The sequence below is a fragment of the Dendropsophus ebraccatus genome, chromosome 9 (assembly GCF_027789765.1).
Source record: "Dendropsophus ebraccatus isolate aDenEbr1 chromosome 9, aDenEbr1.pat, whole genome shotgun sequence".
NCBI classification, from domain to species: Eukaryota; Metazoa; Chordata; class Amphibia; order Anura; family Hylidae; genus Dendropsophus; species Dendropsophus ebraccatus.
In genome coordinates this window covers 12,103,394-12,117,906 of record NC_091462.1, presented here as the reverse complement: position 1 = coordinate 12,117,906, position 14,513 = coordinate 12,103,394, and the positions used below count along the sequence as shown (strand labels likewise).

At 45.3% G+C, this 14,513-nt stretch overlaps 2 protein-coding genes across 5 annotated transcripts in view; one reads left to right on the top strand and one right to left on the bottom strand.

Moving 5' to 3' along the window:
• Nucleotides 1-14,513, top strand: part of SPEG (striated muscle enriched protein kinase) — a 153,147-nt gene that overhangs the window by 126,507 nt on the left and 12,127 nt on the right. For all 4 annotated transcript variants that reach the window (XM_069982548.1, XM_069982547.1, XM_069982550.1 and 1 more), the window contains 7 exons: nucleotides 801-827; nucleotides 1,020-1,172; nucleotides 1,853-1,895; nucleotides 2,738-2,806; nucleotides 2,890-5,962; nucleotides 6,492-6,632; nucleotides 12,862-12,978. In XM_069982548.1, the coding sequence (XP_069838649.1) occupies nucleotides 801-827; nucleotides 1,020-1,172; nucleotides 1,853-1,895; nucleotides 2,738-2,806; nucleotides 2,890-5,962; nucleotides 6,492-6,632; nucleotides 12,862-12,978 (3,623 nt within the window). The remainder of the gene's footprint in view (nucleotides 1-800; nucleotides 828-1,019; nucleotides 1,173-1,852; nucleotides 1,896-2,737; nucleotides 2,807-2,889; nucleotides 5,963-6,491; nucleotides 6,633-12,861; nucleotides 12,979-14,513) is intronic.
• Nucleotides 6,795-9,376, bottom strand: LOC138800685 (tubulin alpha-1A chain-like). The gene is made up of 4 exons (XM_069982553.1): nucleotides 9,284-9,376; nucleotides 8,359-8,581; nucleotides 8,083-8,231; nucleotides 6,795-7,804 (listed from the first exon to the last, which is right to left on the bottom strand). The coding sequence occupies exons 1-4, from the start codon at nucleotides 9,284-9,286 to the stop codon at nucleotides 6,821-6,823; spliced, it is 1,359 nt and encodes a 452-aa protein (XP_069838654.1). The 5' UTR covers nucleotides 9,287-9,376; the 3' UTR covers nucleotides 6,795-6,820.

Below are 14,513 nucleotides of genomic sequence, written 5' to 3'. Positions count from 1 at the left end.
CTCCCCCAGTAGTATATAGCCCCCCTGTGTGCTCCCCCACTTGGATATAGACCTCCTGTGTGCTCTCCAAGTTGTATATAGACCCCATTCTGCTGCCCCAAGTAGTATATAGACCCCCTGTGTGCTGCCCCAAGTAGTATATAGACCCCTCTGTGAAGCCCCAGTAGTCTATAGCCCCCTGTGTGCTCCCCCTGTTATATAGCCCCCCCCTGTGTGCTCCCCACATTTATATAGACCCCCGATGTGCGCTCCCCCAGTTAAACAGACCCCTGTGTGCTCCCCCTCCCATATAGAATATAACACAATAAAACAAACACTTATACTCACCTGGGTCTGGGCGTCTCCTCTTCTCTTCACTCTTGTGGCCGCAGGAAGGGTTTTCCCTGCGATCACAAGAGGCCGCACTCCCCTTGTCCTGGCGCCGATGCTCCAGTGATGTCACTGCAGCGCCGGCACCACAAGGACAAAGCTGCCACTTGTGACCGCAGGGAAAACCCTTCCTGCGGCCACAAGAGTGACAGGAAGGGAGCCAATGTCTCCCGCCCTGTCAGTGCTGCTGCATGTAACTATGAGCGCTCATTACGAGTGCTCATAGTTACAGTTCAGATGGCAGCAGCGAGCGGGGCAGCGGCCCTGTCCAGCGGTCTTGAGCACAAGAGCGGGGAGTGGGGGCCCCCATGGATGTTGGGGGCCCCAAGCGATCGCTTGTGATGCTTGGTGCCAAAGACCGCCACTGACTATAATACCATCCTTTATAAATACTTTTTTTTCTTATTTAATATCACTTTCTTGTTTTGTAGGCCAGTTGGAGTTCTGGCATACTTATGGTGAGTTGTTCCTTTATGTATTTGATCTATCAGGAAGCTTAATGTATGTTACACTTGTTGCCTTTTACCTCAGTCTGCAGTACTGAAAATCTGTCACTAGATGGCACTAGATTACTACGCTAATGTTTTGTATTATTTTATGTGTCCCCCATATTACACTTGGTAATTGTATATTCTCTCGCCCCCTCGCAGCCTGACCGGAGTGTCTCCATTTGTGGGGGAGAATGATTACACCACGCTGATGAATATCCGGGGCTACACGGTGGCGTTCGAGGAGAAGATGTTCGCTGATCTCACTCGCGAGGCACGAGGATTCTTAATTAAGGTCCTTGGCAATGAGAAGCTGTGAGTACTAATGGTGTCAGGTCTTTTGTGTCTATAGTGATATGTATCATCCCTGCAGCCAAGGTGTAAGGTGATACCCAGAGCTTGGATAGGCACAGTGTCCATTATTTATAGGCAGACACAATGCCCGGAGGTGAGATCTGCTCGCTGCCTCCTCCTCACTCTGTATGGTGGAAGAAGAGACCGGTAACTGTGTAGGTTTCACAGCTCTACACACAAGCAATTTTTTAATCCGGTGAACAGATTGGAACAGAATCCCCCTATCTGTATTCTGTACTTTTAGTCTCTTATTTAGAACTATATAGAGATTTTTATGCTGTCCTCCCAGCAGGTAGGGATGGTCCTGGTCCTAGCTGCCCATGTGATGCTGTACCTATGCATCATGGGATTGATAGCAGATTTGAGAGGGAGAGAATGCAGTTTGCAATCTGAAAGTCAAGTTGGGGGCTCGTCAGAGGTCACATGACCTAAATATCGAAATAAAATGTATGGATGCAGCAGAGCTGGGATGAAAGAGATGACACTTCAGGAGCAGTGCTGGGAAATGTGCAATTCTATGGACAAAATGAAAAAAAATTAAGCATTTGTAGCTCATTAGCAAAAGTGCAAATGTCCAAATCAATGACATGGTGGATGGTATCTGGGTATCATTGTTCATGTTCATCTTTTTGCTTATATAGGAGACCCAATGCTGAAGAATGTCTGGAACACCCCTGGTTCAAGGTAAGCTGAGTGTGAGAAGAGTGTGTCCAGTGTAGTCACTCTGCAGCATGTGTGCCAGTTATTGGGGTCATGGCTAAAGACTCTTATAGAAGGTGTATCAGCTTCTCATTATTGAGGTAGCATAAGGATTGTAAGTGTGAGCATCATAGCAACTCGCGTGCTTAAAGGGGTTTTCTGATTAAAAATGACTTCCCTATCCACAGAATAGGTGACAAGTAGAGATGAGCTAACCTGGAGCATGCTGGAGTCCATCCGAACCCGAACGTTCGGCATTTGATTAGCGGTGGCTGCTGAAGTTGGATAAAGCCCTAAGGCTATGTGGAAATCATGGATATAGTCATTGGCTGTAGCAGCCCCAGCTAATCAAATGCCAATCGTTCGGGTTCGGATGGACTCGAACCCGGTTCGCTCATCTCTAGTGACAAGTATAAAATTACAGGGGGTCTGACCTATGTGTCTCACTCGGGATCTCTTGATTAGTGCCCTGGCTCCTTTGTTATGAATGGAGCGGCAGGTCGACGTGGAGCTTCAGCTCTATTCATTTGCTCTATGGAGCTGCTGGAAATTTGTTGCTTTCGAAAACGAATTGAGCTGTGGGTCACACGCTGACTCGTGGCTCTATTCATAACAAAGAAGTCGGGGGGGCCAACCTAAATCTCAGACCCCTTGCAATGTCATCGCAAACTCCTGTGGATAGTAGATAAGTAAGTTTCAATCAGAAAACCCCTTTAAGAAACCTTTGCCCCTATATTTTATTGGGTAACATCTCATAGACCCCATAGATGATCTTATATTTCATCACCACATAGGATTTCCTTTTACTTTTACATTTATGATTTTAGACTTTGTCAAAAGGAAAAAACATCAGCACGGATCATATAAAACTGTTCCAGTCTCGACGCAAGTGGCAGGTAAGTTAGAAGGAATAGTAAGAATTGTTTTTGGTGCTGCATCAGGCCTATAAAGTAATTTCTGTTTTGCTTTCCTTACTTAGCGATCCTTGATCAGCTTCAAATCCAACATGGTGATGAGATCTATTCCGGAGCTCCTCCAAGACACAAGCAACCACTTGTCTATCGCAGTCCCCAGACATCCCAAGGAGTCCACCAGCCTATCATCATCTTCAGACTCAGATGATCTTGAAGAACTTCCATATGTTCCTATGCCGCTTCAAGTGCAGTTCTCTGGTTCTCGAATGTCCCTCAATGAAATCCTAACGGATGATGAGCAGTCTTCCCAATACCTTGAAGATGGTAGCATGCCAGAAAATCAGGAAAAAGACGAGGATGCACTCGACGCTAAAATCATAGAGCCAGAAGTGCAACGTAGGGAGACGACAGAGTCATTGAGCAAACGTCCTAAGGGGTCACTTACGAGAAAAAAATCCAATGAAGCCGAAGCCGGCTCATCCTCAGATGAAGAGATGTCAGAATCCCACAAAAAGGAGCAACCAAGGAAGCCTCTTAAAAAAGCATCAAGTCTTGAATCTTCAGAAACCCCCGATGAGGAACTGGTGGTAGCACGGAGAGGAGAACTAAGAAGAGGAAGCTCTGCAGATAGTGCTCTCCTGCTCAATGTATCTAGTGAAGATGGAGAAGGAGGAGATAGATTTGACAAAGGTATGACCAAAGCGGCTTCCATGGAGCTACCAACACGAAACCGCAGCCCGATGAGGCGAAGAAAGCTAGGATCAGCAGATGAGGAGTATGCCCAGCGTCTGGAGCTAATGCGGCAGAGGCTGTTGAGGGGCAGTTCTGCAGACAACAAGCTGAGTGGTCTTAGGGGGCCGCTGATGGAACGAGCTGAGCACATGTCCCCGCGCTCTCCACGTGCTGAGAACACGCCACCTTCACCCATCCCTGCGATAAAATTGACACGTGCTGCTTCCAGTGAGGCTGCTCCTGGCCGAGAATCATCAGAAGAAAGGGTCTTACGAAAAACCAGCTCTTTTTCACATAGTGACACAGAACCTCTTGTTCTACATCGCAGATCTGGTGCACCCCTGGAAATTCCTCTTGCTCAAGTGGAGGCACAGCGGCTGAAGGAGTCGCCGTCTCTGTCTGCTCTGACGGACCAGTCGCGATTTGATTCCCGTCCACAGACGCCTCGTGAGAAGTCTCTGACTCCTGATTTAACAAGAGAAGGTGCGGAAACTCCGAACGACAAAGTGGATGAGAAGGACAAGTCACGGACATTGAGGCCTAAGGCTGAGAACTTGGAAATTATCCTTCCAAAAGCAACTGCTATTGTAGAGGAGACAATACCCAAAAAAGAAACACCAAGTATCCAGTCAGGACGGCCACCAGCAATGCCACCACTTCTTACAGAAAGTAACAAAAGCGATGGTCCTGCACGGTCATCACCACAACCTTTGCCAGCTGAGGAATCCATATTAAAACCAGTGGAGGATTCTTTGCCAACTCCTGCTGCATCACAAGATTCAGTATCTTCAGACACCAGGCCAAGCAAAGCTCCCACGTCAGTGGCTTCTTCTGCTGCTCCCACCCGGCAGAATGAGACTTCAGCTACTATCCAGTCACCATTGCCAAACCAATCCCCTGTAAAATCTACTACGTCAAGATCATCTGTTGTCTTATCACCATCACCAAGTCCAACTATTGTCCCATCTCCTTTACCAAGTTCAGGCACTGGGTCATCTTCTACATCAAGCCTGTCATCTGCTCCATCACCTTTGCCAAGACCCGCAAGTGTCCCGTCTCCTTTGCCAAGTTCAGGTTTTGGCCCATCTTCTTCACCAAGTAAATCATCAACTTTGCCCAGACCCCAAGGCACTCCTGCTCTCTCGCCAAGTGTTGCCCAGTCTTCTCCACCAAGCCCAGCAGTATCTACGTCAACTTTGCCAAGGCCTTCAGGTGCTCCATCTCCTTTACCAACCTATCTCAAAAAATCTGACTCGTTGCCTTCGTCTTTGTCAGTACTAAAGAAAGAGTCTTCAAAACCGGCAATAAAAACACCAGATCCTCAGCTTCCAGCAGCTAGCGAATCTGTTCCCAAACCCCAAACAGCAAATACAGTGACCCCTAAACACTCCCCTTATGCAGAAATGATGCAGACTCTCCAGGTGGGAACTTCACAAGAAGGGCTCGAAGAACAAAACACACAGATTGAAAAGTCACCTGCCCCATCCATCCAGCATAGCAGACCCTTAGAGGACAAACCTAGCCCATCTATAGCCACCAATGTGGATCAAAAAGGAACTAAAAAAGAAGATAATGCACAACAACCAGCATTTTCGAAGGTTAAAGAACCACCAAGTGCTTCAAGCACAGAGGACGTCCACTATATCAGCAACATAGATTCTGAAGAAGTGTTTGAAGCAAAGTTTAAGAGAAATCGTGAGTCTTCTCTGACACGTGGTCTGAAAATGTTAACCAGGACTTGGTCAGAGGAGAAGAATTTAGCTGCCGCACACGCATCTCGAGAGGAGGAAATGTACCGGCCTAGTCCTGTAGGTGTCCCACTTGAGTTCCTAGTCCCTGCGGCTTTAGGACTGGATGATAGGTCAAGATCTATGCAGGACCTGTCTAGTGCAGAAAAAGATCCAAGCTTCATGAGAAGACTATCCCAACGCTTTAGGAGAACATCCACAACTGAGCGCAAGGAAGACGCTGAGGGATCCGGTTCAGTGGGAAGGCGTCTTTCATGGTCATTAGGAAGAGGAGGATCCAAAGAAAGAAAAGACGGTGAAAGTTTAAAGGGATCTATTGAAACAATCTCAGAGGGAGTATCCAGAGAGCAGAAGAAGTCAAGCGACTCTCCGGTGTTGGCAATGAGAAAGAAGATTGGAAGCACCATGGACCGCCTGTCCTCAAAACTCAGAAGCCAGTCAGACGAAAGGGGAGAAACAGATTCTGCTGACAAAAAAGAGGACAGACCGGAGCGAAGAACCCCTCTATTGTCCCTGCTTAGGAGATCCAACTCAGAGGGAGAGAACTTACGGAAGTTAGAAATACCCCAGAACCAGCTTGCTTCTCAGTCTGGTACATCGCGCTCTAAAGAGTCCGTCAACTCGGGACTAAGCATCAAATCAGAAATGGTGGAAAGAGGTGAGTGTCTGTAAGATGGTGGTGGGGCTGTATGCACCAGTATAAAAACCCAACCAAAAAACATGCCAATACTGCTAGGGACCGAAGCCATCATACTCTGCCCATAACAACACCCACTTAATATCAAGTAAAAAGTTGCAAACATGATGAAAAACAATTAAAAAAAAAAAAAATACTTAATAAATCAAGCACATTAATTCCCTTTAAAATGTGTCAGAATGAAAGTGCAATAGAGACCTTGATACCTGGCCACAAAGAGTGTCTCTCCCTTTGGAGGACCCATCCTGTCCTGCATTACACAGACAACCAATGAATATGAATGGACACTATAATACTTACTTTTCCCTGTGGGGGTAGTGCAGTACAACTGAACACTTATTGGCAAATCTCCCCACAGATTACAGCTGATCACTGGGGGTCACGGCAGGAAGACACTTTGGATCTACTTACAAGGCGCCTATCTAACAAGTAGAGTTCCTCTATAGTGGAGAACCCCTTTAATTAAAGTGTCTTAAATTCTATTTTACAGATGAAAGAAGATCTAGATGGGACCGGTGGGGACTCTCACGTAGTAAGAAGGACAAGATGACATCCCAGCCAAGTATTCCAGCCAGCTTGATGACTGAAGACGGGAGCATAGTAGGAAGACAGTACATACGCAATGAATCAGGTAGGAGAGACAGACACTTATATCAATACCCTCCATATATTGTAATGCCATTATCCTTTACATCACACACAGCCTAACATCAGAGCCGGGTACAGTGAAAGAACTTACAAAACACCATAAGGGCTAGTAAAATAAATGATTTATTAGAGCTGATGCACACAAATCAGTATCTCAGATTATATCAAACGTTAATACTCCTCTCCCTCCTCTCCTTCTCCCTCTCCCTCCACGCTGTCGGTGCCGACCTCTTCATAATCCTTCTCCAGAGCGGCCATGTCCTCCCGGGCCTCAGAGAACTCTCCTTCCTCCATCCCCTCACCCACATACCAGTGCACAAAGGCACGCTTGGCATACATCAGGTCAAACTTGTGGTCCAGGCGAGCCCAGGCCTCGGCAATGGCGGTGGTGTTACTCAACATGCACACAGCACGCTGCACCTTGGCCAGGTCTCCACCAGGAACCACAGTCGGTGGTTGGTAATTGATGCCAACCTTGAAGCCTGTTGGGCACCAGTCCACAAACTGGATGGTGCGCTTGGTCTTGATCGTGGCAATAGCGGCATTTACGTCCTTGGGGACAACATCACCGCGGTACAGCAGGCAACAGGCCATGTATTTTCCATGTCTGGGGTCACATTTCACCATCTGGTTGGCCGGCTCAAAGCAAGCGTTGGTGATCTCAGACACAGAGAGCTGCTCATGGTAAGCTTTCTCTGCAGAGATGACGGGGGCATAGGTGGCCAGGGGGAAGTGGATACGGGGGTAGGGCACCAGGTTGGTCTGGAACTCTGTCAAGTCCACATTCAGAGCTCCATCAAACCTGAGAGAGGCCGTGATGGAGGACACAATCTGACCGATTAGACGGTTCAGGTTGGTGTAGGTTGGGCGCTCAATGTCCAGGTTCCTGCGGCAGATGTCGTAGATGGCCTCATTGTCCACCATGAAGGCGCAGTCTGAGTGCTCCAGTGTGGTGTGGGTGGTGAGGATGGAGTTGTATGGCTCAACCACAGCGGTGGAGATCTGGGGGGCCGGGTAGATGGAGAACTCAAGCTTGGACTTCTTGCCATAGTCAACGGAAAGACGTTCCATCAAGAGGGAGGTGAAGCCGGATCCCGTGCCGCCACCGAAACTGTGGAAGATGAGGAAGCCCTGGAGACCGGTGCACTGATCGGCCTAATGGAAGAGACACAAGAGGAAGTTATACGTCATGTTATGTAACGAAGGAAGAACATCAGATTGGAATATGGAGCCAGTGTGTAACATATCTACAATGGTGTTACCAATAATATATAGCAGCTGTAACGCTGAGGCCGGTTGGAGATGCAAATTACAAAAATTACTCCTCGGTTGGTTGTTCCCCCAAGACTGTGTTCTTCTATATTGTCCCATGAAGGACGGTCACAGTGTTGCGCAGGTTTCACCCTTTCAGAATACTTGAGCAATGGTCTCACCAGCTTGCGGATCCTGTCCAGCACCAGGTCAATGATTTCCTTGCCGATGGTGTAATGGCCACGGGCGTAGTTATTGGCGGCATCTTCCTTGCCGGTGATGAGCTGCTCCGGGTGGAACAGTTGTCTGTAGGTTCCAGTCCTCACTTCATCTGTAGGAGAGAAATAATGGAGGTTTCTATGTGAGATCCAGAACCGTCCGTCCCCCTCATCCCCCCCAGAGCTTCACCGACGTCTCTTCTATCCATCATCATAGACAGTCAGGGGGGATGTACTCACCAATCACAGTCGGCTCCAGGTCCACAAACACAGCGCGGGGGACATGTTTACCAGCCCCCGTCTCACTGAAGAAGGTGTTGAAGGAATCGTCTCCTCCTCCGATGGTCTTATCACTGGGCATCTGCCCGTCTGGCTGGATGCCATGTTCCAGGCAGTACAACTCCCAGCAGGCATTGCCAATCTGGACTCCGGCCTGGCCAACGTGGACTGAGATGCATTCCCTCTGTGTGGGGGAGAGGGGGAGAGGATTAGGTCTCAAATCTATTGGAAGGTTTCCTTACTATAGACTAGAAGTGTGAGTACAGACGTATACACAGGATGGAAGCATATAGAATGGTACAGTCTATGCATTATGTATAGGACAGTATAAACCAGAGATAGGGAACCTTTCTCATCCCTGGTATAGACTCTCATAGTCTCACACTGCATAGGGGGGGACAGTATGGACACACATACAATATATACTGTGGGATAGTATAAACTTGGATAGTGACATTATATAACAACACACTGACATACTGAGCAGATGTGTAGAATACAGCACTATATAGAAAAAGAAAGGCCACAACATTATACTGTTATATAATAGCAACTACATCTAAAAGAGCAGATTGGCCATGTATACAATATAACAATATAACTCATACTAAATATATATACATAATATACCTGATATCATGTAGATGACATTGTATAGATGAGATTATATAGATGTAATAGTATAGATGTGATAGTAGAGCTGGTATTGTATAAATGAGATCAGGTAGATGATATAGTATAGCTGGCATTGTATAGATGAGATTGTATAGATGTAATAGTGTAGATGAGATTGTATAGATGTAATAGTGTAGATGAGATTGTATAGATGTGATTGTATAGCTGATATAGTATAGATGATATAGTATAGATGAGATTGGGCGCTCACCATGGTGTAGGATACAGGTCTCCCGACTCCGATGGGTTAGGTCTTCAGATGTGGAGTAGTTGTGTCCTCTCTCCGCTCTTTTCTCTATATATATAGGAGTCAGTGTCAGGTGAGTCCTTAGTAACAGGAGGGAGGTACCCCCCCCCCCCCCCCCCCCAGAGCCCTGCCCTCTGTATAACACAATCCAGCACAACACAACTGTTACCAGGTACAATGCCGCACAATGTGACCCCAGGGCGAGGAGCCGGGAGCCACAACACAGGGACTGGATGGAGGGAGGAGGAGAGGGAAACCCTGAGAAGGCGAAAAATTTATTATATTAAAACCGTAGGCAATATATTATGCTATGTCCACGCACTGTGAAATAATATTATAATGCCTATATTCAATGTAATAATGCTCACTATTGAAGTTTACGGAAACTTGGCCATTGATGCACATACAGTAGAGGATCGATGTCGGCTTATCATTGGCTTCTATTCCACAGTATGATTATCGGCCGTAACGACTGATATCGTCAGAATACGGCCGATAATCACTGGTCAACAGCCAAAAAGTTTCCGACATGAAAACAGTTGATCTTAACTAATTTTGGGGCGCTGAGATCAAAAATGATGTTCAAATTTTGAAATTGGCTCTAATTTTCAAGATATAGACGTACTTTCTATATTTCTCACAGCCTGTTACACAATACTGGGAAAAGTTTGCATTATCAACTGGTATATTGCATCATCTTATAGTGCAGTTACACAGACAGATTTATCTGAAAGATTTTTTTAAGCCAAAGCCCGGAACAAACTATAAACAGAGAACAGGTCATAATAAAAATACTGATATTTCACCTCTTTTCAAATCCATTCCTGGCTTTGGCTTCCAAAATCTGTCAGATAAATCTCTCTGTGTAAACGCATCATTAGAATAACCAATGTTGAAAAAAAGGTATCAGGGTAAGGCTAGGTTCACACTTCGTTTTTTCATCCGTTTTTTCATCCGTTTTTTTGCAAAAAAAAAGGATGAAAAAAACGGATGTATTTGTGTGCATCCGCTTTGATCCGTTTTTCCATTGACTTACATTATAAAAAAAAAACATGGATCAAAATGGATCTGTTTTTTTTAATGGACACAAAAGTAGTGTCAGCTACGTTTTTGTGTCCGTCAAAAAAAACGGATCTGTTTTGATCATTTTTTTTTTTATAATTGAAGTCAATGTAAAAACGGATCAAAAAGAATTCACACAAATGCATCCGTTTTTAATCGTTTTTTTGCAAAAAACGGATTAAAAAACGGATTGCAAAAACGCAGTGTGAACCTAGCCTTCATGGAACCCATCAATGTTTGCAGATTACTGTTGGACAGTTATCAGAGACAATCCCATGTATGAATACAAAAGACGTTTAAATACACAGAGAAGCCATTGAATACGGACCAACATTCCAGAGTTCAATAAACAATTAATTTGTAATAATTCTTGGATCTGCCTGTAAATTGCAGTTGATTTCAGATAGAACTAAGTTTCCTATGAATATATTTCAAAGGTTTATGAACAGTAACCTTGCTTCCTTATGATTGCAGAAGTAATAAATATGTCGGCTATTATACTGTATTCTATACAATTCACAAAACCGTAACATGAGAAATCTTCCATATCATAGAAACTAGAGACAATTCACATGTTTCCTTGTGATATTTGAATTCAGCGCATAAAAATCATTAAGAAATGGATAATTTTATTTCTGAAACAAACAACTTTTGAAAATTTGTTGACTAGTGTAATTGTTCCATGGAATAGGGCCTTAGGCGGCCATGATTTAGCACAGGTGTAAATATTCCGCCATTTGCCACACTGCACCCTCACAGCCATAACCACCTTATGTGTCCATTTACATACATACACGGGGGCTTCATTCATTATTAGAGGGATGGGGTACAAAAAGAAAAAAACTATACTGTCATTGTTTTTTCGCACATGCTTTTTTATTTATATGGTTTGCTGTGTACTAGAACAGGGATGGGAGACCTGAGGCCCTCTAGCTGGTGCAAAACTACAACTCCCATCATGCCCGGACAGCTAAGCTTCCCCTTCCCTGCACTAGAAACATCGCTGTACTGCGAGTCTCTGTTGACAGGAAAATAAAATATGGCCATAAAATAGGTGTAAATGCAGCTGTATTTGTTAGTCGGCACCAATGTATTACACCACATGCACATTAGGACTTATTTTTTTGCCGCCATGCAGGCTAATGAATTTCTTGACAGTGATGATACATGCCGCCATTGACTCCTCAGTGTCACGTTTCATCGCCCTGAGGCCTCTAACCCAACCATAACACTATACAAATCGTACTATAGTTTCTGCCTATTCAGTGGATTCGACCCCCAGGGCAGGGAGCAGGGAGTCAAAACACAAGAATGGGTTGGAGGGAGGAAGAGAGGGAAACTCTGAGAGGGAATTAAGAGGGAAATCTAGGTGGGAGAAAGGGAAATGGCACCAAATTTATCAAAATGAGGCAGGTGGCCCCAGATGCTAAGGAGGCGCCGGACGCTAAGGAGGTATTCACACGTATCCGCGAAACAACCACGGATAGTGAAACTGCGCAGTGGAATGAGCCCCAAAAGTGCTTACATTTTCATGGGACCGTACTGACACAGCAGCGCGACTGTGTCAGTACAATGCCGCAGAGAGAGCGCATGACCCGCAGCTCCATTTATTCTCTATGGAGCCACAGGAAAGAGCTGAGCTTTGTTACAGCAGACCCGTGCTGTACTCAGCTCTCTCTGGAGACTCCATAGAGAATTAATGGAGCGGCGTGCCATGCACCGATCTGTGGTTCCATTCATAACAAAGGAGCTAGGATGCTGATCTACAGATCCCCAGAGGACCCCCACACCCCCTCCTGTGATCTCATACATGTCCCCTATACTGTGGAAAGGGGGCAAGTAAGCTTAAAGGGGTACTCTAGAGAAAATCTTTTTCTTTCAAATCAACTGGTTTCATAAAGTTATATAGATTTGTAATTTACTTCTATTTAAAATGTTTTCCAGTACTTATCAGCTGCTGTATGTCCTGTAAGAAGTTGTGTTTTCTTTCCAGTCTGACACAATGCTCTCTGCTGCCACCTCTGTCCATGTCAGGAACTGTCCAGAGCAGGAAAGGTTTTCTATGGGGATTTGCTGCTGCTCTGGACAGTTCTTGACATGAACAGAGGTGGCAGCAGAGAGCACTGTGTCAGACTGGAGAGAATAAATCACTTCCTGGAGGACATACAGCAACTGATAAGTACTGGAAGACTGGAGATTTTTTAAATAGAAGTAAATTACAAATCTATAAAACTTTCACCAGTTCATTTGAAAGAAAAAGATTTTTACCGGAGTACCCCTTTAATAGACATCCTTTAGACTGCCTTTTTGCTATTTTGCCAATGTATGGCAGCAATGTAATAGCAAAATATGGTGTGAATGGGGCCTAAGAAGCAGTTATGGACGACTGAAGGACATTTTGTATTGTTAAAGAAAACCTTTTTTTGCTCCTGCGCTCCGCATGTCGGCCATGTTTTATAGCAATGTTTTCTTCCCTTTAGATTTCCCGCCTGTGTTCCACATAAAGCTGAAGGACACTGTGATACTGGAGGGCGACTCTGTGTCCCTGTCCTGTCTTCCTGCCGGTAGCCCTGCACCTCGAATTCTATGGAAGAAAGGTAACTGTGATGCAGCTCCTTGTACATATACCCGGCATAGAAGCCTCTAAAGTGAATTTTATTACATCCGCTATTCTGTGTGATGCAGTTCATATAGCTTTATGGTGAATGGGCTTCATTTTTCTGATACACAGCTACATATCCCCTGCATAGACAGTTACACAATAAAAGTCTGCCTGGTGCCACCACTAGGGGGAGCTTAGTAGCTCACACCATATTGTGTTCAGTATATAACCAGTATGCTGTCAGCTCCTGAGCTCCCCCTATAGGTGACGGCAGGCGGCTAAAAAAGTATCATGTAACTTCAGATTACTGCAGAGAATCTGGAGCTGTCAACGTAAAATGTTGGATCTATTCAGATAGTATACAGTGGTGGCCACTCACTTTAAGAGGGCTATCCTAAGTAATTTATATCAGGTCAGTGGGGGGACTAACACCTAATTCCAGTTCATGCAAGCAGTAGTAGCAAATCCCTATAGAAAACCATTCCTGCTATGGACATTACTGACATGGACAGAGGTGGCAGCAGAGAGCACTTTGTCAGACTGGAGAGAATACACCACTTCCTGCTGGACATACAGCAGCTGATAAGTACTGGAAGACTGAAGATTTTTAAATAGAATTAAATAAGGGTATGTTCACACCTCGTTTTCAATCCCACGTCTGGCTGCACTTCAGGAATCAGTGAAAAAAGGATGCGGACATGCAGCCCGACTTGCGGCCGACGGCCACATTGACTTAAATGAGCAGGACGGAGTCATTATGTGACTGTGTTCTGCTCGTTTGCAGGACTCAAGAGCGTGGTCGACCACACATTTGAGTCCTGCACAAAAGCCGTGTACGTCCCGCAAATGAGCAGAACACAGTCACATAATGACGAAAACGAGGTGTGAACATACCCTAACAGAGCTATATAATTTTCTGAAACCAAATGATTTGAAAGAAAAAGATTTTCGCCGGAGTACCCCATTAAATGAATACACCGGCTCTGCTCTAAGATGGTTCATACTTATAGCAGCAATGTAAGGTATTGCAGCCTTCTCCCATTCACTTCTATGTAAGCTGGTCATTGGGTGTAGGGACCACATTCGTTTCCTCACTGATAGTACGTTATAACTAGAGATGAGCGAACCGGGTTCGGGTTAGAGTCCATCCGAACCCGATTGTTGGTATTTGATAAGCGGGGGCTGCTGAACTTGGATAAAGCTCTAAGGTTGTCTGGAAAACATGGATACAGCCCATGACTATATCCATGATTTCCACATAGCCTTAGGGCTTTATCCAAGTTCAGCAGCCACCGCTAATCAAATGCCGAACGGTCGGGTTCGGATCGACTCGAGCATGCTCCAGGTTCGCTCATCTCTAGTTATAACCCGTTTAAAGCTGACAGTGTCCTGGAATGGTTAAAACCTGTACGTTGTGGTAGTGATACGCTTGACAGCTGCTTTACAGGACGTATCTCATTCTAGAGCTGAGAACATCTCTGTATTATTTATATACAGCCTCAATACACTGTGCAGCCATGTGGAATGAAG